Below are 26,904 nucleotides of genomic sequence, written 5' to 3'. Positions count from 1 at the left end.
GATTTCTTAAAAGAAGATCGGTGCACGCTTTCAGTGAATTTTGGGCGAAAAGTAGATCTGCATGAAAGTAGATCCCAATCTCCTAAGATGCCCAGGCCTAGATCGCAAATAGTATTTTTCGTAACTCGTAATGAAAGCAGAATTTTTCAGGACCGAAAATATATATATGAAATTCCATTGTTGGCGTACATATGTCGATGTATAAGCAGTACTTCGTGTGTTTATTGCCCTCGGCTTCGCCTCGGACGATCAAAATTCACAAGAAAACTCATCTTTTTTTATCCTTAGTTATGTAAAATACTATTTATGGTTTATGTTTAAAAGACATATGACATAAAGTAATAAAGAGACTAAGCGAAGATATCTGTATATTTTTATAGCTAGTTAGAAGTTGGAATCTTTGAACATACCTTTCCTTTTTTTTTGTCATACTTCCGACAAACATGATAATCAGGGAATGTAAATGGTGGACAATCCTTCGTATTCGCAATGGAATAATCTAGAGTCACAAGCACAAACAAAATTACAAAACATTTATAGGTTTTTCTTTAAAATTGTATTATAATCACTGATTAAATTCGAATAAATTTTTCCCTTAAATACAGACTTCTGTCGGAACAGTAACCGCAAACAAAAGCGCAGAACAAACAAAACTCGCTCTAAAAATAAGTTATTTTTGCATTTAATCTTTTAAAGACACCATAAGGAATAATTAAAATTTTACAAATTATTTGCTATTGATCGTCGGGGCTGGGTCAACAATATACAAACTGGATCATTTTTTTTCGACTGGGGTAGAAAACATTAAAATTTTAAAGGCTTGTATGTTTCACAAAAGAAGTTATATCAGTGGAAAAATGACGCTCTTTAAGAGGTCTTTATCAAAAAATTTTAGTATCTGAATCGAATCAACAATTAAAATTGTAAAAAAAATATTGTGTTACAATCCGATAAGTTCGCAGGTTTCCTACTGATTTTTGTGCTAGAACATATCTTCGCTCCTCTAATCGTAATTTTATTCATTTCAAAATCGTTAAAAAAAATTGAAAACTTATATTCCGCTCATTAATAGCACAAATTAGAACTAAATTCGATTGCAAATATTCTAATTCAAAACTTGCTAGTTTATGTAATATATGAACATGAGATGTTGATTTGATTTGACTAGACTAGACTTGCTTTTTTTTCTCAAAGAAAAAGTCTTTTTCGTTTGTCTTTTGGTAATTTGAGTAGTTAACACTAGTACAACTGTAGCGTTGTACTAGTTGTACTAGTGTTAACTACTATTTGCATGTCGAGCAATTCCGGATTTAAGTTAACAAGTTAAACAATTTCAGATAGTTCCAGGGGTAAAAATAAGTCTATCGAATTAAAATTAAAAAATGAGCACCGGCGCTAATTCAGCTTAAAAAAAGCATCTCGCTAAACACTAGAGATGAGCGGGCCAACGTTTTTTCAATACCCGACCCGACCCGGCCCGATCCAATTTTTTGAACCCGAGCCCGACCCGACCCGAGACTTTTCTCTTCGCGGCCCGACCCAACCCGACCCGAAAAAATCATCGGCCCGACGTGGCCCGACTTTTTTTTACTATAAGAAATTTAATGAAAAATCATTTTCTACGCATAAAAGCTTTGCAATAATCTTATACGCGAAGTAAAATAATAAAATAAGTTAGTGTTTCATGCTTTATAGGCTTTTATTGGCTTACTTTAAATTTGTATTTCTAAGTCGGGCCGGCCCGAATTTTTGTTTTCAAAGCCCGACCCGACCCGGCCCGAATGAATTTTCAAAACCCGGACCCGAACCCGATCGGGCCGGGTCGGGTCGGGTCGGGTCGGGCCGATGTATTTCGGGCGGCCCGCTCATCTCTACTAAACACCCCACAAAGTTAACTTTTCTTTTTGCAAAATGAGGACACTCAACGGCCTCATTCAACCTCAAACAAGTTATTGTAAAATATTAATAACAATCTTAATTGAAAGACAAAGACACGCCTTGCTCTCAAAACCATTCTGGGTTAATCTACTGAACTTGGATAGGTGATCTGTTGGCTGTTCAATTTTCATATAAAAGCTGGTTATGATCAACTCAGCATCATCAGAACGATTGTGACGTTCAGCCTACTCACAACTAACTCCCTTTATTTCTTTAAAGAAGATCGAGAAAATGTCAACACTCAAACGAATTTCGTGCATCCTGATGCTAATATCAATGGTGGTGGTGACGACAAATGCCTTTGCTGAATATGGTTGCAAGGATGGATTTTGCTTTTCACATTGCAAAACATTTTGGGGTAACGAAGACGGTTGGTGCTTTTCCACAAAACAATTGGTAGGATCGAGATATCCTTGCAGCAGCGACAATGAGTGCCATACAGGGGGCCTAGCATTCAAGTATTGCTTCTCATCATGTAATACTACATAAAAAATCATTGCCTATTTTTATGTCCTTTTATTTAAAAAAAAGTTAATAAAAACCAAGGAAGGTGCGCAAATATTTGTTTCTTTACGAGTCCAGTCAGAGGACAAACGCGCATGGCCGTGCGTGAACAACGAAAAGACTTTTTTCTACAAGGCAGTAAATTTGACGTGATAAAATAGCTATTTTCTAACCGCTTATGAAACTTTGAGTTTCTTTGTTTTGAAATAGTCATTTACGTATCTGTTGTGCACGATTGATTTTATGCAACTTCACCAGTTACTGGTTACAGGTGAACGTGCCAAAAATCAACAAAATTTCATGCAAAGAGACAGAAGAAAAACCACAAAAATTTATCATCTCCGGTGGAAAGTGGAAAAGTTGTTTTTCTCCTGTGATTTTTGATTGGACAAAAGATAAAAGCGACTTTCCACTAGGTGAAAAAAGCAGCTTTTCACGTCATGACACACATGTCAACTCAGTTTGTGATGGAAATCCACTTTTCTTCTAAGAATTACCAGACACTGATTCGTTGTTTAAAACAACGTCATGAAAATGTTTTTTTTTAGAAAAAAATATTCCACGAATTTCCCAATGAAAATAAAATTTTACTTTCATTGGAAGTTCCATCAATAAGACTTTAACCAAATTGACGGCATTTCAAGCAATTTTTGGAAAAATATGTTGATTACAGAATTTCTGTAGTGACTACCTTTGCAGAAGATACCCTTTCAAAGTGATAACTGATATTCGAAGAATCTTGGTGAACTTTCGAGATTGATAGGCACAAACAAATTCTATACTATAGCAGCTTGGATAGCAGGAGATATGAGAAATTCCTATCTATTCAATTTTGTGTTATTTCAACAGTTTTTTTAGTGATGTTGGGTACAAAATCTATTAATTCAATGTTAACATTGAAGAACAACATAAAAAACAGTTGAAATAACACAAAGAGCAACAGATTTAGTAATTGAGACGTAGTGCGCTTGTCGTCTGTATAGAAGTCATTACGATAATCGTAAAACATAATTAAATTAATTCATTAAACAGATAAATTTTCGTACATATCCGCAATGTCGTATATAACTTCCAAATATATAATATGTTTAGGTTCAACGGAAATGCATAATTTTGCATGGAAAACTTTTTCCAAAATATATATTATTCATGAGTGCTATATGTGAGGGATTCTTTTGAATTTCGACTGACCGAAATCAGCGCTATTTTTTCCGGGACTTTTTTATATATGTCTAGTTAGGCCTTGGTGCCTAGGCCCCAAAACCAGTCTCAGACATTTTTGATCTTCCATACCTGGCTGGTTGTAAGTGGCCAAAAGTCGAAAAATGAGGTTTCGTAGTTCGGATTTCATTTCCGTAAGGTGGCGAGGACACGGGCGTGTATGGGTTCGTTGGAAAGCTGAGGTCAAGTACTCCTGGGGCAAATATTAACTTCATAAAATTTGATGATAATCGGCCGAAAATATGACTTCCGGAAAATTTATCAGAATCGATGGAACCTCCGTGAACTTTGATGAGAGCTGTGACCTCACTAATGCAATTATTTTATTAAATTATTACTTATTATGAATGTGGAGGACCTCAGCTTTACACCGATATCCATATTTAGTAGTTTGGTACGTGACTACGTAACAGATAAAAATGTGTGTTACACTCCGCCAAACTAGTAAATATGCGTATCGCTGTAAAGCTGAGGCCTTCCACATTCATAATAAGTAATAATTTAATCAAATAATTGCATTAGTGAGGTCACAGCTCTCATCAAAGTTCACGGAGGTTCCATCGATTCTGAGAAATTTTCCAGAAGTCATATTTTCGGCCGATTATCATCAAATTTTATGAAGTTAATATTTGCCCCAGGAGTACTTGACCTCAGCTTTCCAACGAACCCATACACGCCCGTGTCCTCGCCACCTTACTGAAATGAAATCCGAACTACGAAACCTCATTTTTCGACTTTTGGCCACTTACAACCAGCCAGGTATGGAAGATCAAAAATATCTGAGACTGGTTTTGGGGCCTAGGCACCAAGGCCTAACTAGGCATATATAAAAAAGTCCCGGAAAAAATAGCGCCGATTTCGGTCAGTCGAAATTCAAAAGAATCCCTCTGTGTCATTTGAATTAGCCCGTATCCACTTAAATCTGATTACATATATTTACATGAAGCATTATAGTGCATATCACAAACAAGTTGAATGAATATGAATTTCTCATAACTCCTGCTACCAAATTGTAGAGAATTTGTTTGCGCTAAGTTGTTTTTTCTTGTTCGTTACTTGACGGTATAGTGCCTTGTCTAGCTTTTAATATCCGTAGAAAATGTTACCTGATATATGTTGCTTTCTTTTGAAGTTAGACTACACATGTCTTAAACAAACTAGATATCCCATTCAAAGGGACAGTTTCTATTGGCAAATTTTGATAAATTCTTAGAAAGTTATAGTTAAACAACAAAAAATTGAAAAAAGAAAATTTAATTACATAACATTCAGTAAAACGCCTATTCCAATGTAGATGTCTCTCTTTTACCATTTATTCTCCTTAACTGTATACGAAAATATCCTCTCTGAAGCTTTCCACAACAGCCGTAAAATTGTTTCAAATGAAAGGGAAACTTCAACTCAGTTGCTTTTCCTTTGCCGTGGAAATTACACATGCGAATCAACAGAGTATAGTCCACCTTCCTCATAAATTCGGTTTATATTTTATTCAAATCCATCACGGAAGTGGTATCGTGTGCGCAAATTTAATAATATCCAGAGAAGAAATGAAAAGAATGGATTACGTTCTGTTTTTTCACTTTAATAGAATTTTAAATCTTCATTTCGTTTCTGTAATAATAATGTAAAAGCAGAGACGGTTATTTATCGACTATTTGCTATCGGTTATTGTTTGTGCAGACGAATGACGTTCTCGTTGTTATGCATTCAAACTGATAGATGGAAAATGTTGAATTTTTATTTTTTTTCTCGCTAGCAATGTCCTATAACCAATAATAATTATGAAGAGCAGTATTATTGAATGACAAAGGATTAAAAATAAACAATTTTTGTGATATAATCACGATGGTTCAATATAGTAGTGACGTGATTGTAATCCATTTGCTTATAATGTGATACAGTTTTTTTTTCTTCTCACCCCTATACCTCTTGTATATTGTGTTCTAGTTTATGCGGTGTTTGGAAAAATTGGTGAAAAGAATGTTCGTTTGTTAATAATAACAAAAAAAAGAAGGAAAAGCCGAGAGTGAATTATGTAATAAAAAGAGGTGGCAATAAAAATTGATTTAGATTAGCTGGTGTGTTCCATAAATCATTTTGGCCGAGAATATTCAGCAAAGTGTGGGCCAGGTTTTGGTCCCCGCGGTCGACTAGGACCGCGGGTGGCTACTTTTTAGCCCAAGCCGATAGAGATATAGTAGAAGATATATTGGATGACACCGTGGAGCCGATCTATCCGGGTTCGGTGAAAATGACATCACGATATCGGTTTCGAGATTTATTGCTCGGAGATTTTGCTTTTAACGATGACGGTGAACGGTGAGTACTATTTTTTGTTTCTTATTTTCGATTATTTTCTTTTTTTTTCGAAAATTGTCACGTGCAACCAAATGAAGAGAGGACGAAATAAATACCTTGAAAATCGATAGAGGCGAATAAAAAACAATGTATACTCTGGAGGGTCGCCGGCACAATTAATAGAGAAATAAAATGAATTTATAACCCATTTATTTATCCATCATAAATAATTATGGTTTGATTATATAATGCTATCCCACTATTTTACTGCCGCGCTATATATGTTGAATGAATATGATATGGGTATTTTTGCCACTTTTTACGATCATGTTCAGTCCGTAAGCTTATGGCCCCTTCGTTATATCTACTATACACATACACTATAATGGAAAGTGATTCTTTCAACGATGTGAAAATAATTGACAAGTTAATGTGAATCCATTTTTTACCTGAGAACTTTTACGACCGGTGAGGGTATTCGGGAATTTTGTTTTGTGCGGAGCACCGAAGACAACAGCCTAACTATTCTTAACTTTTGACTCTATGGCCAATTAGAACGACTCCGATCATCGGAGAATAAATTTGTCTCGACAACATCGAAAGCAAAAGGGATTACGAATTTAATCGAATGCTCAACCCTAGCTGAACGTTCGAAAATCATTCTAAGCCCACAGAGTTTTGAATAATCAATTACCAAAGGCAAAGTCGGGTCGCCCGAATAACATTTACAAACCTTTAATGTCTGTAAAAATGTTATGTACACGTGTGACTATCATATTTAGTAGTCCGTCAGCATTTCACCCACGTATTTATATCGTTGTCTGAAATGATTATGGAAGGTAAAATTATTACGGCCGGAGTGCAGGTAGTAATAAATAATATTTTTTAGGCATCGTTAATTTACGGCAATATTGTTGGCATGATGGAGGTCTTACGAGTATAATCGTAACAGCCCGATGAATTATCGCTTCGTTAAACTCTCACCTGTCTAATTTCACAGGGGATTTATTTCGTTTATGCACAGTAGAATATTGCTCGTTCCCTTCTGTTCGAATCTTTGATCAACAATCACAATGAAAGGTCATATGTCGGCTGTCTTCGCATCACAGAACTTCCCGTTGTAGCCAACAAGAGTGAACTTTTCGTTGCCGAATTCGCATGTTTTCAGGATGATTTGTTTTTCATTAGTTTTATAATTGGTGTAGCACGCGATTTCGTGACAAATCTACCGACGACTGAAGAAAAATTTTGGGAAAGAATGGGGTGGATGATGGGTACAAGATATGAAGAATTACATATAACATCGATTTATAGAAGGAAAATGTGTTAAATGAATTTCTAATATCAAAACTGAAATGGAATAAAAACAGCACAACCGAACAGCGTATCGCGATAAAATCTTGTAAATCTTGTACCTCCTTCCTTCGTTTGATCAAAAATCTTTTACTTCATTTGTGTAACATGAATTTGGTATAATATAAGACAACTTTAACCGGAAACCATTGCTTATATTTCTGTCGGTGCAGTCGCCAACAGATGGATGGACGTGTTCAGACGGACGTTGTTTTTTCCGTGATAGGTTTTGTATTTAATTTTTTCGGATGTGTTTCGTTTTGTTGCTCTAATTTGAAAAGTGTCGTGAAGTGTTCCAGAGTAGAGGTTTCTGCTTTAGGCCGACGATTGCTCTTAGGAGACGCAAAAATTGTTAGACCGGTGCGTTATGAAAATCTACATTCAGTGTCAGTGTTCGCGTTTTGTCACTCTGTTGCTATTGGAATCCAATTTGGATAATATGCCTGCCCAGGATAGTAGTTGGATGCAATTCGGGAAGAGTACCGATGGAGTGATGAAGCAAGAAAACGCAATTATAAATTCGGGTAGGACTTTCGACTATAAGGGGAGAACGAAAAATGAAGAAAATTTTCCGGATCAGAGCTGAAACAGGACAAACGAAAATGCAAAAAGAAAGTAATCAAAAGCCACGCGCGTTGGAAAGAGAGAAACAGGCGACAGGCCGAAAGGTAACAGGACAACGCGAAATGCTTTTCCCTAAGAGAGCCTGACAGGCTGGGATCAGAGTCTGGTCCCCAGCTCGGAGTGTGAAGTCTGAGTCGATGCAGTCGCCAACAGATGACTGATGAAAGCTACACCTATTTCACTCTGACAATTTGTAATTTTGAAATTGAAATTGTAAATTTGAAACGTAACCTTCATGAATCTATGAGGAGCCTATTTTTATTGAGACAGATTTTTTGTAAAATTTATGGAATGCCAGAAATCGGTTCCACACAACAATTCTGTGAAAACATTCGTAACAGAAGAACTCCTACGTGAGTTTGATAAATGCAGATCACCACCATGTCAACATATTGTGTGCTACCACGACACTACCACGAAAACCGGGGCGGCGATGATGGTGTCATTAACCTTACTAGGGTTACTAGGAACGCATCACATTGACCGCATGATTGTTACGTTTCAAATGTTTGTAGTTTAAATATGAAGCCTTGATAATGAAAGTTTTCTGTGCTCGAAACAGGTAGTTGAAATGTAGGAGGGTGGACTGTCTTACAATTTTTTTCCATATGAATTATTTATTGATTCCAACCGTGTCCTCTGCGTGTTAAAATCGTACGTGTGTCATTTTTAAATATGAATTCTAAACTAAAATTCGTCACTAAAATAATGACTGAAATTACTCTAAAAATACTTTCGGTGACGCATACAGGAAGAAGAATGGTATCATGTAGCCAAATATAGAACTCTCATTAATAATTTTTTTTCACTTCCATTCAAACTTTTATGAAGAATCAGCGGCAACGTCACAGTCAATTGCGTCCTATCATTACGTCTACAGCCAGAACCATTACATTTTTATCGATAAATCTATTTTTTACTTTCATGATTGCTGGTAAATTAATTTCAATTAAGTTATGTTGGTCTCGTTCCAGTCTTTTATTTCGACATTGAACAAAAGCTTCCAATGAAAGTGGCATATTGTATTGAAGTGGAGAACACATATTGGCTAATATTCTAGTTTACAGTACGTTCAGAAAAGGACCGAAACTAATGTGATTGTTTAACAGCTAGACTGATTCGATTAGATTCAATAAAGACTGAACGGGTAGTTTTTCAAGATAGTCATCACATAGAACGATATTGATTTTTAAATTTATTTGATATGAACGAAACGTGTTTGTGTTCCTTCTCATGTTTGAATATGTAGAGTAGATAGGTTCAATGATCCATATTTATTAATGTAGATGGATCATTGAACTGAACTTTTCGGCGTTCTTATTGACATTTACAGTATACAAGCATTCAAAATATTACAATAGACTGACACGATGACAGGGACTCATTGACTGTAAAGTCGATAATATTAAATTGTGTACACAGACAGTGTGATAGACAACGATAAAAAGTTTTTTTTCCTGCAGCTTTAAATTTTTACTTTGTTTTACCAACCATCAATTTCAAGTAGATGTCTCTCCACATAAAATTACCTGTCCGAAATAACAAACGTATAACTGAAAATGGTAAACGGAACATTCGTCTCGAGACAGCAATGGTCTTCCATAATTCAATTTTGCACGTTGCTATTAAAGTACAACTGAATTATGAATGTACCCTAAACCGACCTACTTCAAAAGCATTACTCTGAAATCGTAAGTTGATAGAACATAGATGAGATTACTCGTACAACTCACATGGAAAACGATGGAGTGTATTATATGTAGAGTTAGAATACAGTTCCTACCGGAGACATATTACCACTTGCTGCAAACTTGACTTGACAAAGAGTACACAAAACCGAATGGATATATTGTCATCTTACACACCGTTACGTTGCCTCTATCAACTTATCCGATCGGAGACAACCAATCTTCTTGAATCATTCAACGATGGTGGTATGATTTGCGAGTAAATAAATTCAATGTACATCTGTTTGAGGTAAAAGCATTCGGTCTGAGCATTTTGTTACTTGAAAGCAGAGGAAGCAGAGTAAAGATGTTCATTTAATTCATGTCAATTTATCAATTAAATCTAATTTGGACATGTCATGTTGCCGAATCATTTTTATTCGAAACTAAAACCCGTTCGAACGCCTGAGTCTGAAAGTTGTAGATATAAATTGAACAAACATTTTCTGTCATAGAAGAAGTGCATCAGTGGCAGTTCCACTATGTGAAGTTAGTTCGTGTGTGTCGTCTTTCTACACGAAACTTCCATTATGATACGTTTTTCGGGATCGCATTAAGTTTCAGATTAAAATGGGTTTCAATGAACCACAGACTAGAGCCAAGGATATTGTTACGAACCCATTATGTGATATAGTGCTATCATAGCTATCAAATCATTTTGTGTTACCGCAGTAGTTTTAGTCTAAAATGTGTATATATATCGAATTCGATATGTTCTATTCAGACTATTAAATTGTGCTTTACGTAAAACACTTGTCCTAGAATTATGCAGACGAATAAGAATTTTGATGGAAATATTTGAAGTAAAAGATTTTACATTTTCATCGCAGACAATGTGAATACAACGTACAGGATGCCTACACATTAATAGTATATTAATATACTAGGGAAGGAATTTGATATTTCGGATCCAAATTCATTTATTTGCATAATACGGAATGGTAGGTTTAGAAGGAAGCGAATCAGTAACATGAACAATATAAGACTAAAACTTAAAAAAAAAATGTGACCCCATTAATGCCCAATATCGCAATAGTTCTTTGTTTCAGCAATAAAATCTACAGAATTAATCCGGAGATTAGAGAGAGTAATTGAAACGAATTATTAATTTTTCATTTATTCTTTCCCATGCACAATAAAAATCGAAATCAATAATAGTATATTACTTCCGAGGTTCATTGTACTTACGAGGTTCCAAGTTGTGTATTTGATAAGTGGGGTGTTACAGCCCGACCCGAAGGGGAGGGCTGTATTCCCCACTTGTCAAATAACAACTTGGAACCTCGTAAGTACAATGCTTTACGTGATTAGGCAATGTAAATGAAAATGAAACATGCCGTAACACGTAAAGTAAGTTACAGTTTGCGAACGTAGTTTCCTTTATAATACAAAAATATTGAACCGTTTCGGAAATAATTAACGAGTGTGCAGACAGGGTGAACTCTCAATAGAAACGTGTGCCTAGAATGATCAGTTTAATTTTTTTCCCAACACACAGGTGAGAAAATAGTCATGTTCTCACTACGGAAGTCTTTGTTGTGAAAAATGTTTTTTGACCTCAGGAAAAAGGTTGGAAATTTCATTTTCTCGAGTGACTTGTGGCCTCAAACAATCCCCTCGAAATGAAATTTCGGCATTGGGGAATCAGTGATAAAAGAACGCACTCTTGAACTACGTAAAATGTGAACTCACACGCGCAAGTTTAATGCAAATACTTTTTAGCCCTGTCATAAACCTAATGACTCCTTTTACAAAATTTTGGTATCGAAAAATCGTGTGCGAGTTCACATTTTACGTAGTTGAAAAATACGTTGTTTTAGCAACGTGTGCCAGATTACCCCACGCCGAAATTTCCATGTTTTTGTGACAATATTTTTGTTGTTTTCTACAACGAGTCATGCAAAAATACAGTGGTGCAATCTGGATAATCCGTCAAATAAGTTTTCCTTGCGATACTGTTTTAGGATTTGGAACTATTCAGTTAGAGATAGGAAATTGCCGATTAAGACCTTATTACCATTGTTGAAGAGTCTGAACTGAGGGGTAGATATTTGTAATTTTCGTTGACAAAGGATTGTCTTTTATGTGTGGGATTTTCCATGATTTCGCGAGTGTTTGCCCTTTCCAAAATTATTATTATTCCCAAATTATTGTCTACAAATATCTGTCCCCCTCTCTGAGCTTTCGTCAATTAGTTTAACGTCCGAAAATATTAATTTTTGATGGGGTCAGGTGTTTGCGAGACTTTCATCGTTTCGAACTTCAATAGATTAAGGTTAGCTCGCTTAGTATATATGTTTAGTATATGAGGGGAAGCATGTAAACATAACCGGTAGAGACTTGTTTAACGAACGAATAATGCGAGAACAAATTCCTAACTCTATCTACCACATTCGATTCTTTACGCGAAAAAAATGAAAATCGGCTAAAGCCAGAACAGTACAAAGCGAACAAAGACAGAATAAGGGTATATATTGACTTTAGGTATGGCTTACGTATTCAAAATGTTGCAAACGACATGCACACTTTTAATTGAAAATGCCTCACAACCACAATATTGAACGATGAATTTATTGTTTCCACTAAAATTAGTGCTGGCGATATTAATAATTTAATGATATCAATGACACTTTGTACATCCACATATCGACTACACCGTAAATGTATTTCGTCGACCATTTTGAAATTATAATTTAAATTCCATAATTGAATTACTTTTATCACACCATGGCGGAGGATTGCAATGTTCACAGTGATCGAATTCGAAAAATCCATTTATATACCATTGAACCATCGTGTAAATTATTATAAATTATGAATGGTGCTATGAAACTTTAATACACTTGACAAGTTCTATTAGTAAATAATTGTCGGTGTAAAGGATATTGTGAATTGTGTAATAGAACTTCTTCTCCATAATTTATTTGTAATTATACAATCAATAGAAGACTTTCCACAGTAAATGGAATTCCTATACTTAACGTAAGTTCTGTAAATTGGATTAAGATTTAACCAGGAAACAACACCAACAATTTGATATGAACGAAAACAACTTTCCAACAACTTTACCTTAGATGCAAAAGTTTCAATTGCGCTTTAAAATTGATATGTTCGACCATATAATGTTTCCGGCTTATATTTAAAGCCAAGTCAGGCACTATGCTGTGCAGGCACACACTTATCATATTTGGGCTAATCGAGCAAATGCGAATATAACGACTAATCTGAAAAGTGGACCAAAGACTTCAAACGAATGGGAGGAACGACACATAGCTGCGATTGACAATTTTTCGGTATCGGTAGAAAATACTATCTAGTGTGGGAGGACCAGGGCCTATTTTACGGAAACATGTTTCTCAAGTTTTTGAAAGTTTCCAAAATGTTTCTGAAAAGTTTCTTAAAGTTTCTAGAAAAGTTTCCTTAAGAAACTTTAAGAAACATTTTGGAAACTTTCAAAAACTTGAGAAACATGTTTCCGTAAAATAGGCCCTGGGGAGGACAACATCCAGTAGTGGAAAAGATAAAAGCTATGAATAAAAGTAGTATGTCCTTTGAAATCCGATAATAAGATATCAATGGTGTGATAATAAATAGCGGAACTCGTAGTAGTATTTCATAAATTACGGGTTGATTTCCGTTCAATCTTTCGAATTGACTTATTGACTTGTAAGCGTTTCTTCTTCGACAAAAAAGTTGGATATTGATGCGACATGTGAAAAATAAGTTGAAGTAAGATAATCTTTAGTGTGACATACTTGATTGATGTTCTATAACAATATCATCTCTTATGACACTCGTTGTTATGTTTATATGGATTTCATGAGAGAATGACCCATAAAAACTTTCAGTTAAGACTTGACTATAAAGAAGAGTAAATAGAAAATAAAATACGATCTACCCTGATTGTTTTCATTATACTACTTTACGACCAACAAGATAATTCTATCCAGATTAATAAAGTGAAAGAAATCGGTACGGTGAAATATAACAAACGTTATATATAAACAAAAAGACATAACTATCCAGCAGAGATTATCCGACAGTATCCATTCGAATAAATTAAATCAAATGAAAAACAATCTTTATTGCTAATTACTTTCGTCAATGTCGTTAGGAAAATATAAATTAAAAATATGTTCGTAATAAAAACCGTTTTGAATCACTTCAACCAATATCGTTGAATGCATGATACCATTTAGCTAAGCTGGGATTGTTGGATCAAGTTTAAAATAAAAAATTTTCTCTTCCTTCCCCGCGGTAAGCAATTATCTTTCTCGAGGAATCTGAATGATTTTTGTGAAATTCAGCAAAAATTATTGTGAAGTCGTTTTGTATCAACAGTGTGAGAAAATAAACAAATCACATTTTCAACGGATACAATCCAATTGATGTGATCCAATCCACATGCGATATACAATACATTCGTAAATAAGGGCACATTGGCAATGTATGTGGATTCGATTGAAATTGTAACTTCCTATTTTTCCTCGCCTGTGAAGATATTTTCAATAATGGTATTATGGTAATAATGGTTCAATAATGGTATTAGTGGTATTGACTTGAATTTCTTTCAGCAACGGCTAGTAATCTGTTGTCGACTTCATCGACGGAAATAATCGACGACCTGGTCTTATTGTAGGAAAATGTATGTTAAAATAAACGAAGTAAAAGATTTTGCATCAAACATTACTGCGATACTGTAAAAAAGTTGAAGAAACAGGTTCAAGGGTTATACAGAGAAACTTCTGCCGTTTGTAAACGTTTAACGTTTAAAAGTTAAGATGAGAAATAGCTTTTGAAATTTTAATTCGAATTTTGATGAATCTATGTTCTGGTACTACGACTTTGTATGGTATCGGTTCACTTTTCTTGTAAGACTTTTCAACATAGATACAATATCGGTCTGGCGTACATTTTCCTATAATAAGGCGACTTTACCTAGTACTCATTGACTATGTACGTCGTTGCTATGATCGTAAACAGGTGTATTTTCGGAAAAATATGGAAAAATTCATTGATCGAAAATTCGATAATTGATTCCCCGAGAAGAATGACTCAAGTTTGTGTTGGGTCAGGGGTCAGTATTTTTTTTTTTGGTTCAACTCACTCACATCTAATTAAGATGTATCATCAAAATGCTACTTTTTACATCTTCTAATCTTCTATAGATAACAAAATACAGTTTCCAATAAAATGGACAACAATACAGCACTTTCGCAATCTTTTTTTGTATTCTGTCTGGGTCAAAAAACCAGATTATTTGTATGGAGTACGTGATTCAGTTATAAGTGAGTGTCGATAAAACCGAATCCCAGTCGATGGTGAATTATAAAGAGCAAAAATACTTTTGGTCGATTGTCTGCTGGCTATTCTAGTTCAAATGACTGAAATATTAATTTCGACGGCACACTGATTAAACATAAAGAGCCAAGAGAGCTTATGGAAAAAGCACTTGATAATTGATTGGTATTGTTTTCGAGTGTAAAAGATCGATAAAAGGATATTGTTGTTGTGGGCTGTGTTTATATAAATTGAGCGGACATTCTATATACATACAAACACATTGTTCTCCGGAATGAATAATTTTTTTTTCGTCATTATATATATCGTCCCTACCACTACTGCCAATGGAAAATATACGAACACTCAGTTATATAAGAGAATTTGTTACAGGTGCGTCAACGCTCATGAAATATTAAGAATAATTATCTCATGCTTTTGTCTGTGAATGCCTACACATTGTCATGTGGCTTCATTGAAAGTGAAATGTTAATATTTACTTAGAAAGCTAAAATATTTGCCATTTTCTTGCTGTAACAGGTCATTTGAGGTTAATTTTATATATTCGTTTTCATGTCCCAATTTAGATGTTAGCATCGCTGAGTGTATTCGTGAAAGTACGGTCTCGTTGATATTGAAACATTTTCGAAATGTTTACACTAACGAGCACTTGAACATAGTTTGTTAAGAAGTGGAAATTATGTAATTTAAGTACTCCCTTCCATCCATAAGCTCGGCTAACGTATAGCACAGAAAATGTGGTTGCATGGGTTTTACGCATTTATACTGAACAACGTACCACAAACGAAATCATTACTTGTTAATTTACTTAGTTATGTGTCGACACAAAGAACATCGGTGGTTAGGATTGGATACAAGTTTTTGATGATGAGTTTTGTCTCGTAACGGAAGATATTACATTACATTTGTCAATCGAGATTGTTCAAGCTAATGAATCACTCGGTAATGACGACGATAATTACGAGTACGCAATAACAATGGCGCAGTTTTTAGATGCAACTTTCGAGTCTGTGTCTCCATTCACAGTTACACGCATACTTAATGAGCATTAATCAATTCTTCCTTTATTTTCTCTGAATTACTTTCATCTAAATATTCAGTTTCCTGAGCTATGCTGCAAATGTTGAATTGAAGTCAGTCAACCAGCCAGCCATTCCATTTCTCATTTGTCTACCTTTACTCACAAGCTTATACATATAAATGTCTCATTTGTCTCATCATAATTCCTTGAATAAATCACAATGCACAATGTAATATAATGTGCCTCTCAAAACATCCTCATTTTAAGTATTTTTGTGATAATATCACAACATGAAACCGTCAAGGAAAGTCTAAACTCATAACGATTGTTAAAGAATACAAAGTGAAAAAAAAAATTTTAGAAATAAAAAGAAATTCCAACTTTAATTGTATGCAAAACGAATGTCGTGAAAATTATCGCGACAACGGAAGCGACTAAGTTTTATGTGGTTTGAGATGATACTTGACTACGATATAAAACTCCACTCATTCAACCTAGCCTCCACGAATGTTAAAAAAGGCATAAATTTAGACTCGTACAAATTTAGAACTCATCGAGCTCTTGCGTTTCTAACACTCATTTGGGAAAGCATATTGTCGAAACGTGTAATGAAATGAATGAAATTCAATGTCTACAATTCGTTTGTCCGTTCGTTCAACTATTTTCTGTTATTTTTTGATGGGTGACCCCGACTGGGACTGGTGAACTGGAACCGGTGAATTCATATCTGAACATAAAACTCAACAAAATTACTGAAAATTATTACTAATTTTGGAGGTTCATTAGATTCAGAAAATGCTTCTGTAATCATAAAAATGGAGTGACATATTTTGTTTGGGTATTATTCGTTGTCATTGGCAACTTGTTCTTTTGACAAGTTGAATTACATAACAATAAAATCCCGCTATGTGGATACAGCGAAAGAAATTTACATCTCGGGTAAAAGAAAGTAAATAATGTACAGTGTGTTGTGGATAGTATTCTACTCTGGAGTCTCAATATCGGAAGGTAACACCACTGGCAAATAAAAAAAAATTGCAAATTTATTCCACACTGACACATTCAATTTGCTCAAAATTCACATAAATTCTACGACACAAATGAAAGTTTTAAGAGGGATATAATTTCAGTTGAATGGCACAATAATAACAGGACAGACAACATTTCGCATGATAATTGCATCCGGTAATAATAGCAATTAATTCACTGATTAGGAGGCTAAAGAGGTTAATGAGCTAAAATGTTGTAACAAAATAATTATATTGAATACAATATCATGACAGTATATTATTCCACCTCGCCATCAGCAATATGATCATTAGACGAGGGAAGTAAGATATAATACTTTTTTTGGCATTTCGGTAAAGTTCATTCGGAAAATTTTCGCTGTAAATTCTTGGCATCATAAATTCAGACAATAAAAGAAAATTTGCCTTATGGAAATGTCTGTATAATGAGAAAGTTGCGTGTGTTGAATGAATAGACAAACAAGTACGAAAAGAATCTTGTGATTTGGAAATGTTTATATTGAATTTAATGTTTGTTGCCGGGATGCTGACTGAATGAGTTCCGAAAGCTATTAGCTAATGCATCTCGGTTTAAAACCACATTTTTTTCTTTTGACTTTACATGCGATACGAAAGAAGAGTCTGTGGTGATTGATTTAGGTAATTAGCTGAATAAAATTCGTATAGAGAAAAAAACAAACAAACATTAATAGTAGATCACAGCAGAGCCTATGTAAATGAGTAATACATGAAATGACAATGTTTGCGGCGTGTGAGCCGAAAGCGAGTTTTTCTATCCTGAAAGGATTATCCTAATTGAGACATTTTGCCACAATTTTACAACACCACAAACACTTCAGAAATGATTTTCAGAACTTTTCTTTTTTTTATGGAAGAGATTATTGGCACCGGGTGCCAATAGTCTCTCTATAATACTGTGGCTAATGGCACCGGGTGCCAATAGTCTCTTTATTATACTGCGGCTAATGGCACCAGGTGCCAATAGTCTCTTTATTATACTAATGCTAATCGCACCCGGTGCCATTAGCCAGAGTATTATATAGAGACTATTGGCACCCGGTGACATCAGCCACAGTATTACAAAAAGACTATTGGCACCCGGAAAAATTAAAATTTGAATAAAAAATCCAGATATTTTGAAAATAAAACTTTTCGAAATGTAACGTAAAGGCGGATGGTTCGATCCTGAGGAATTCATCGTTTTACGAAATGTAATCCGCCTTTACGTTACATATCTCAATAGGATGAATTCCCTAAGATCGAACAAACTTCCTTTACGGTACATTTCGTAAAAGGAATAATTTCTTCGGATCGAGCAATCCGTCTTTACGTTACATTTCGTAGAAAGATGAATTCCCCAGTATTCTACAAAACGCATTTGCGTTAGATTTCGTAAAAGGATTAATTCCCTAATATCGAACAACCCGTCCTTACGTTACATTTCGTGAAAAGACGAATTCCCTAACATCGAACAAACTATCTTTACGTTACATTTCGTAAAATAATTCCTTAGGATCGAACAAACCGCCTTTACGTTAAATTTCGTAAAAGGACGAATTCCCTAGCATCGATCAAACTGCCTTTATATATATATTCATTCAATAAACACTGACATTACAACAATGTTTGCCGTTAGATACAGTATACTGTACAAATTGGTCATCGCTTTCATTAGTTTTAAATTGCGTTAAATTTCGTAAAGGGACGAATTCCCTAAGATCGAACAAACTACCTTTACGTTACATTTCGTAAAATAGATGGATTCCCTAGTATTCTGCGGTAATTTACATAAGAAACACTTAACGGTACCTTACTATTTATTGTTTATCAATTTTTAATTTCATAAGAAACTACTTGATCGAAAATGCAAATAAATAATTTGCAAAAGAAACCTTTTCTACAAATAATTTTCAAAATATCCAGTTTTTTATTCAAATTTTAATTTTTCCGGGTGCCAATAGTCTCTTTATTATTCTGTGGCTAATGGCACCGGGTGCGATTAGCATTAGTATAATAACGAGACGATTGGCACCTGGTGCCATTAGCCACAGTATTAATAAAGAGACTATTGGCACCCGGTGCCATTAGCCAAAGTATTATAAAGTGACTATTGGCACCCGGTGCCGATAGCATATTCGTTTTTTTATTGCCTTCTACATTCCCAAGAATTAATTTCATTGAGCAATAATCGAAGAGTTTTATGGATTACAGCATTTTTAAGTTTAAGATTCACACAATGTTTCATGTTTGGCCAATGTTTTCTTTCAATATTTTCTTGTTAAATGGATAAATATTTCAATTTTATGGTAGAGAAAAAAACTACTAGAAAATTTCACTTCTTTAATTATGCACCAGTTGTTAATGAATTTTAAAAAAAATGTAAATCGATTTTTGACACCTAGGGACGGAAATAATTTTTGGTGGGCCCCTTCTGTTTCCCGAACCATTGCACACCCCTAATAAAGAGTTAACTTATAATCACAAGTGTGAAATCAATTTATAAAGTGAAAACCACTATCTCCCTTCACAAGAAATGACTAAAGAATTATGCATTTTAAAACTTTTGATTTCAACTCACCATTCATGAAATTCATATTAACTGACCTTTGAACCATTAGTAGATAAGACTGCTGAATCGGTCTTTCTTGCCATGATAAGCATTCCAATTGTGCGTTATTTTTCTGGATTCAGTCATCTTCAGCCTCTGTTAGTGTGAACTACTGTATAAGTCGTTAAAATTCTATCAATTAAATCACAATGAGGTGCGTGTGCATATTGTGTGTTTAGTGAAAAGATTTTTTTAATGTTTTTAATGTTAATGTTTTATGTTTTAGGATTCTCAGCGCAGCATTGCTGATTCTTTCTTCATTTTCGTCTCATTCACTTTGTTTTGATTTAAAATGTGTTGATCCCTCGACTGTACGATGCGTTGTTTCTGATGTAATAATCACCAGTCCTAATAATCTAATAACTTCTATTAATGGAAACACTGATCCAGACCTAGTGTACACCGAATTGACAATCAACAGTCAAAATGTTAAGTTTATGCCGACGAACATTGCTAAATTTTTTCCCAAACTTGAAAAATTGGAGATTTCGAATTCAAGTTTGGAATGGATTGAACAAGCGAATATCAAAGAACTCACAAGCCTTAGGACACTGAATTTGAACAACAACAACCTCAGACTTTTTGAAGAAGGTCTGTTCGACTTCAACACCAAATTGGAAATTATAAGCGTTCGAGAAAATAATTTGAACTTTGTGCATCAGGAAATCTTCTACAAACTAAGTAAATTGCAATCAATTGATTTAGAACAGAATTTATGTACAACATCGATGAATAGTGGTAATAATGATTATGATTATCATTACAATTACAATCGAAGACACAGGACGACATATTTTAAGCAGGACCCCTACGCTCACAGGGACTCAGTGTTAAACTTTCTGCAATCTCATTGCCAATCTTGGGAAACCGCATACAACATTTACATGACACTGTCTAAAAGTTGGATCAATCGTTTAAAATCGGAAAACGAAAAAGTGATAGAGGGATTAACACACCAATTAAAAACCTGCGACGGAAATTTGGACGCAGCGCTGACTAATTATCACCAACAAAAAATAATGGGCTCGTCCATAGTCTCCATGACTATGCCCAACGATTTACCAGTAATCAACCTGAGCTGTGAGAATGAGTCCTGTGTCGCTGTCGACTTTAAAGTTTCTTTCGCGAACACGTCAATTGATAGCGAACTTTATAAGGAGCAAACAATCAAGTCTCTCAAAATTTACCAACAGCAGACCTTGTTTTTGCCGCAAAACTTAGATGAACATTTTTCGCAACTAAACGAATTGTCGGTGACCGAAAGTGGACTGTATGAAATAGAATTCAATGTTTTTGTAGGACTAAACTTGTCCTTATTGAACTTGACCAACAATAAAATACCCGAAATTCCAGTCGATACTTTCGCAGACCTGAACAACCTGCAAGTACTCGATCTGTCATTTAACAAAATCCATTCACTTTTCGACGATGTCTTTGCGAGTCTAAAGAGTCTTCAGCAACTTTATCTGAACCACAATTACCTAACTTCCATTCAAATTGAAGTAGTGAGAAATCTGGAAAGTCTTAGAGGCCTGTATTTGCAAGGCAACCGATTAAAATTTATCAGTGCAACTCTACTGACACCATTAACTTACTTGAAATCAGTTGATCTCACAGGTAATGCATGCATAAATATGAATCACCCGACATCGTCTTTGGTGGACATCGAGGCAACAATTATCGACAATTGCATTGAACCGGTTGAATTAAGCTGCAAGTCTTACCGCATTGAAACGAGCGAAAACGTTGAAAATACCAGTTACTGTAGTGTTGACAGCCTGTTGATCGAGTACCCAAAAACGAAAATTTCAATGCTACGAAATAATAAACAGGAAATGAACAATAGTGAACCGAGCTTACACGTTAAAATCTTCGTCGTCGACAGCCAGTCAATCAAATTTTTACCGTTTCAACTATCACAGCATTTCCCGAATCTTGAACGAATTGAAATCCTAAAATCAAATCTAACAACTCTACATTTAATGGACTTCGATGGATTCCTGGAATTGTCTGAAATCGTCATCAACAATAATAACCTCTCATCGATCAGCGAAGGTACTTTTGATACAGTTCCTCAACTAGAACTATTGGATTTATCGTCGAATGGCATCACGATATTACCGAAGCATATCTTTGTAAAATTAACTCGTTTGCACACACTCATCCTGTCACACAATCAGATCGTCAGATTTATGGCCGATTTATTGCCACGAAGAAATGTGATCGAGACATTCCGCGCGGACAACAACCAACTTGAATTCATCGAGACAAGAACTATCCGGTTCCTACGGAAAGCTAAACTAATCGATTTGACCGGAAACGTTTGCATCGACATGCAGTTTGCTAAGACCGAAAACAGAACAAGAGCTTTGGTGGAACTATCGGGAGAAATTGACCTGAATTGTTCGGCCGACGATTTATACGAGTGATACCAAAACTTTTGTTTCAACCATGATTCTCTTAACTGAAAGTGATTTTTGAAAATGTTCTATTTAAATTCGTAAAAAAGTTAAATACAGAAAACGTTCGTAACGCTTGTTACTACGATAACTTGAGTAATTTCTAACCGATTTTCAAAACTTTTGTTTTAATTGAAGGAGGATGAAATTCACGAGGTTAGGTTCGTATTCGTAGATGGATAATATTGGAGTAAATCACGTTTGTAAGTCAACTTACTGTACTTCTACATAGCAACATTAAATTCTTTTGTTTTCAGGACTTTTCCAATTGTTTGAAAGCTACGCAATTTTGAAATGAAATGAATCAATCGACCAAATTGGGTAGCTTTCACAAATTTGATATTTCAAGACAACTGTAAAAGTCCTGAAAGTATATTACTATACAAGTCTAGCACTCGGACACTTTTACTCATCTGGATACGAAATATCAAATTATTTCCCGAGTGTAGTATGACGTTTTATATGGCTCAGTGTGGTAAGACTAACATTATGCATCAGCTCGGACAAGAAGTTCGGGTTTAAAAAGGATATGCACTTATGGCCAAATGTTTATTTTGACGAGTTGGATTATGATCCGGGCCTTCATCGGCTAAGGATCACAACTCTTCAAAATAAACATTTAGACACAGGTGCATAATATTTATTCCTTTACGAAGGAGGGGAAGACTTTTTCCTAGGGACGGAAAGTCCACTTTCCCTCCCTAGTAAAGGAAATGAATTATATGTCAAACTCGCGGCGTTCCTATTATACAGCACTTAAAGACATTATTTATGCGACTCAGCATAATGTGCAAAATTTCTCGGTGCAAGGTACTTTATTAGGCTCACAATGTGTAATTATGGCCAATCATTACTCAATACCAGATTTTACACGTACATGGTTTCTACTCAACACAAAGTACTCCGTGTGAGAGCCGTAAGAGATTACAGAGTACTTTTTTGGTGAGTGAAAATCAAGCCTGAGTCTGTAAACGGTGTTTGGCGCTCAACTACTGAAATAGTATGTTGTGTTACAAGTATTGTAATGTTGATTTTTTCAGCACTAGACCCAAGTTTTCCTTACGAGCGGAGCGAGTAAGGAAAATTGGGTCGTGTGCTGAAAAAATCTCATTACAATAAGTGTAACACATCATGCTTTGTGCCAACCGAGAATTGAAATAGACAAATGCACAAAAATTCAGAATTTTCATTGTAAACAATCACTCTTCGAATTGGATCGATCACGTTGCTTTGCATTTTTTTAAACGAATGCTGTAATAACTCATACTCATACGATGAGATTTTTTCAGCACACGACCCAATTTGGAAAACTTGGGTCTAGTGCTGAAAAAATCAACATTACAATACTTGTAACACAACATACTATTTCGTACCTAGTCAGGAAATGACGATTTTTTCAGCACCAGTCTTAAGTTTTAAAAAAGTAAAAGTAAAATTAGGACGTGTGCTGAAAAAATCCATTTCCTGTCGAGGTACGAGCAACGTTTTGTGCATCGGACAACTGAAATAGACAAAACACATAAATTTACTTGAAAACATACACACTTCACATTCACCATATTAAATTTAATCAATCGTATAGTCATAGAAAAATTCATGTAATTCTTTTCCCGCACTATAAATCATAAAGAAATGAAGTTTTTTTCCGCACGATATATAGTTCGGGAAAAACTGACATTTCTTAATGAAAAATCATGGCAAAATAGGTCGTATTTCAGTTGTGGGATGCACAAATATTTTTAAAAAATGCAACCGAATTTTAAGCGATATATCGAAAGTCTCACGAGTCTCAAATAAAAGATTTTCAAACAGCCTGGATCTTAAATTGTCAATGTCGTCGATTCCGATTGCTGATTCGTGGGTTAGTACGACTCTTGCTGGCTACGAGCCAAGTTTTTAATTTCTATAGCGAGGAAAATAGTACGATCGACGCGCCAATGGAAGTAGGTGGGAAATCCAAGAACAAATCATTTATGTTTCAAACAATTTACAATCTCTTACCTTAATTACGAACAAACTTTGTTTTCAAATTGCTATTGAAAAAGGAAGTCTCAAAAGTCTAAATCTGTTCACCTTTGAGACGTCAAAACTATGATTGATTTATGGTTGCATAGGTAGGTGTGATCTTACAAAGGAAGCTTAAACGAGTTTCTGACAAGAATAGTATTTGCGTATCATGGTATGATACGTATTACTCAAATGGAATTGAAAAGCAATTACATTATATCTTAGTGTAGTTCAGAGACTTAGGACAGCTCACTCCATTTAAAGAATTACAAATTATTTTCGTACAACAAGACGTGCCAAATAGGAATTCAAATACGATCCAATATATAAAATTCGTTCACCCTTATCACCTTTCAGTTCCAACACTTCCGATAAATGTGTAGTTTGGCCATCGGGACTAGAATACGCGGTAATTATTTTACCGTTGGCATTCACTTCGGTAATCATTCCGTAGTTCGACGCATAGAGTAAAAATAGATTTTCTATTGTCGGTTTGATTGAATGTCCCAAAGATTGTAGCTGCTTGATGTTATAAAGATTGCCAATATTTTCGATGACCGTACCACTAAAATGCGAAAGACGAACCAAAAATTTTCTCAACAACGGTACGTCAGCTAAACGATCCACCATCAAGGGAGTCGAAGCGTTTCGGACTGATGTGTATGCCACCCAATACGTTTCCTCCTCACTATTCGCACTTCGCCTTATGTTGTCACATTCGCCTGGAAGTGCGGCGAAGAACTCGGTTTTACCAGTCTTCGGACCTTTGATAAAAGTTCGCGTGAGTCTTCGAAGTCCAAATTCACAGACAATCACAGCGTCCTTGCTATCAGTGATTTGCACACCATTGGGAAAAGCAAAATCGGTACCAGCAACAGTCACTTTGAGGGCGTTGATGTCATACTTCAATAGACGTCCCGACTTATCATGCTCTATGAGAGCGTAGGTACTATGTACCGGATCCCATTTCGTACTGACATCGCTAATATAAATCACATCGCCGCCATCGGTGCCCGTACCTTCATCAACAGTAATATCGTCGAAGAAAAGCGATACACCCCCAGATAAATTGTTAGTAGCCGAGGTAGCAAGGAGCTGAGTCACTTTCGGATTCGGTACAGTTACAGAATCTATCATATGTAGCCCATGGAATGCATCGACCACATATAGTATTCCTTTGGAATTGAAACGTACGCCTAATGGACGACCGCATTCCTGAAGTGTCGAATCTGCATCACATTTACCATTGCCGATTTTTGCAATTGGTACGACCTTGTCTTCGTCAACGCGAACTACGAGGCCACCAAATGTGCCGGTGTATATTTTATCTGAATGTCAATTGAACAAATTGAAATATTATTTAGTCCGACGGATAGCACAGATACCCACTGTCCCAGACGGCAAGAGATTCGGGACCATGAATTTTGACTGGCAGATGCTCAGCATCGGAAAGTATTGTGTTGTGTTCGAGTGGACCATCAAACGATGTAAACAGGTTGGCGCTGGAAATGCAAAATTAGTAGACTCTGGTCAGCAAATAGCATTCTTGAAGGCAAAGGGATGATTCCTCCCAGATATAACGAGAGTTCGTAACGGCCTAGAAATCGTAGATTCATATATCAGCTGTAATAATTCCCGATAACAGGAAGTGATTGAAATTAACACAATATTGTCATGATGAGTCTAATGTAGCCGCTAGCTTCTTTCCGTTTAAGTAAAATGTTGAGTGTAAGAGTCATCTGTGGTTGTCAATTCAACAAATGTAGATGATACATTGCACTTCGTATCGATAGAAGAATGAAAAAGTCGCATCGGTATGTGACTTATGAAGGTTGGAAAACACTTTCATAAGTTCGTATGTGCAAACCCCTTGCTATACTTCTCCAGTAATCAGGGACTATTTTTGGACTGGGTTAGCAGTAAAAAATCATCGTACGACGGTGTTATTAAATCAACAAGCTAATAAATCGTCATTCGTTGGTTCTAAGTAACAAATCATAGATGGCGTAGCCAGAGGAAAGCACAAGGCAGTGAAAAAGCACTGTTAATTCTTGTACGATATCAATCGTACACTAATGTATCGTATCACAGAAAAGCCGAACCTTAGTATTGTGCAAACACACTGTGCAAAAGATTACATGATATCAATGGATAATTGTAACGTAGCTGACAAATCACTCAATACCATAGCACAACGTTCGGATCCGGAGTCTATCTGCGTAGTGTACTTTTAGATTTAATAAAAGGAGATGATTTAACCTGTCACAGCCGCCTATTCATCTGTTATCTACAACGACGACAACAGTAAATGATAAGCTATACCTAAGTGCAGTATTATATAGAAAAACTTATGTTTGATCAAATGATGTAGAAGATTTTGAATAAATCTCTTGAAAATATTCGATGATTGCTAGTAACAGAGATTCTACCATTGTACTATTATATCATTGTTTAGGTTAAGCAATATGTATCAGAGCAAAATTGATGGTTGGTCAGAAATGAACAGTTTCAACCCGATTAAAAAATATATTTACACACAGCACGAATAGATCAAACACAAACCTGTAAGCTATCGGTTCAATATCAATTAGATATTGATTAGGCGGTCCAAACGTTAAGAAGGATACAAAAGCAGCAACTAAAATAGCCGTTTTCCACATTGTGGATTTTAAAGAAATAGACGTAACTATCGGACTATTTAATTTAAAATACTAAATTTTAACCGCATCTACTTAAACCACTTCACTTAAATAACCACAGTAATATCAACGTTCGGAGGAATTGTTTAATTTTCAAGTTCATTATCCAACTGATA

The 26,904-nt window shown here is 35.3% G+C and overlaps 2 protein-coding genes across 2 annotated transcripts; one reads left to right on the top strand and one right to left on the bottom strand.

Moving 5' to 3' along the window:
- The first annotated feature begins 19,653 nt into the window (after positions 1-19,653).
- On the top strand, positions 19,654-22,163 carry LOC119080301 (protein slit-like). Its single transcript, XM_037188580.1, has 2 exons — positions 19,654-19,777; positions 19,850-22,163. Exons 1-2 carry the CDS (start codon positions 19,773-19,775, stop codon positions 22,050-22,052), a joined length of 2,208 nt encoding a protein of 735 aa, XP_037044475.1. The 5' UTR covers positions 19,654-19,772; the 3' UTR covers positions 22,053-22,163.
- Positions 22,164-24,131: 1,968 nt separating this feature from the next.
- Positions 24,132-26,904, bottom strand: LOC119080302 (adipocyte plasma membrane-associated protein-like). The gene is made up of 3 exons (XM_037188581.1): positions 26,652-26,904; positions 25,479-25,591; positions 24,132-25,417 (listed from the first exon to the last, which is right to left on the bottom strand). The coding sequence occupies exons 1-3, from the start codon at positions 26,747-26,749 to the stop codon at positions 24,363-24,365; spliced, it is 1,266 nt and encodes a 421-aa protein (XP_037044476.1). The 5' UTR covers positions 26,750-26,904; the 3' UTR covers positions 24,132-24,362.

The sequence above is a fragment of the Bradysia coprophila genome, unplaced genomic scaffold (genome assembly GCF_014529535.1).
Source record: "Bradysia coprophila strain Holo2 unplaced genomic scaffold, BU_Bcop_v1 contig_350, whole genome shotgun sequence".
Lineage (NCBI taxonomy): Eukaryota > Metazoa > Arthropoda > Insecta > Diptera > Sciaridae > Bradysia > Bradysia coprophila.
Note: the sequence above shows the minus strand (reverse complement) of the source record. Positions and strands in the feature narration are given on the sequence as shown.

Bases quoted from the DNA above. Each gene is read 5' to 3' on its own strand.
- LOC119080302 (XM_037188581.1), bottom strand. From the start codon at position 26,749: ATGTGGAAAACGGCTATTTTAGTTGCTGCTTTTGTATCCTTCTTAACG. The intron at 25,592-26,651 runs GTTTGTGTTTGA...TTGCATTTCCAG, and splicing joins ATTGAACCGATAGCTTACAG to CGCCAACCTGTTTACATCGT. The intron at 25,418-25,478 runs GTGGGTATCTGT...ATTGACATTCAG, and splicing joins ATCTCTTGCCGTCTGGGACA to ATAAAATATACACCGGCACA.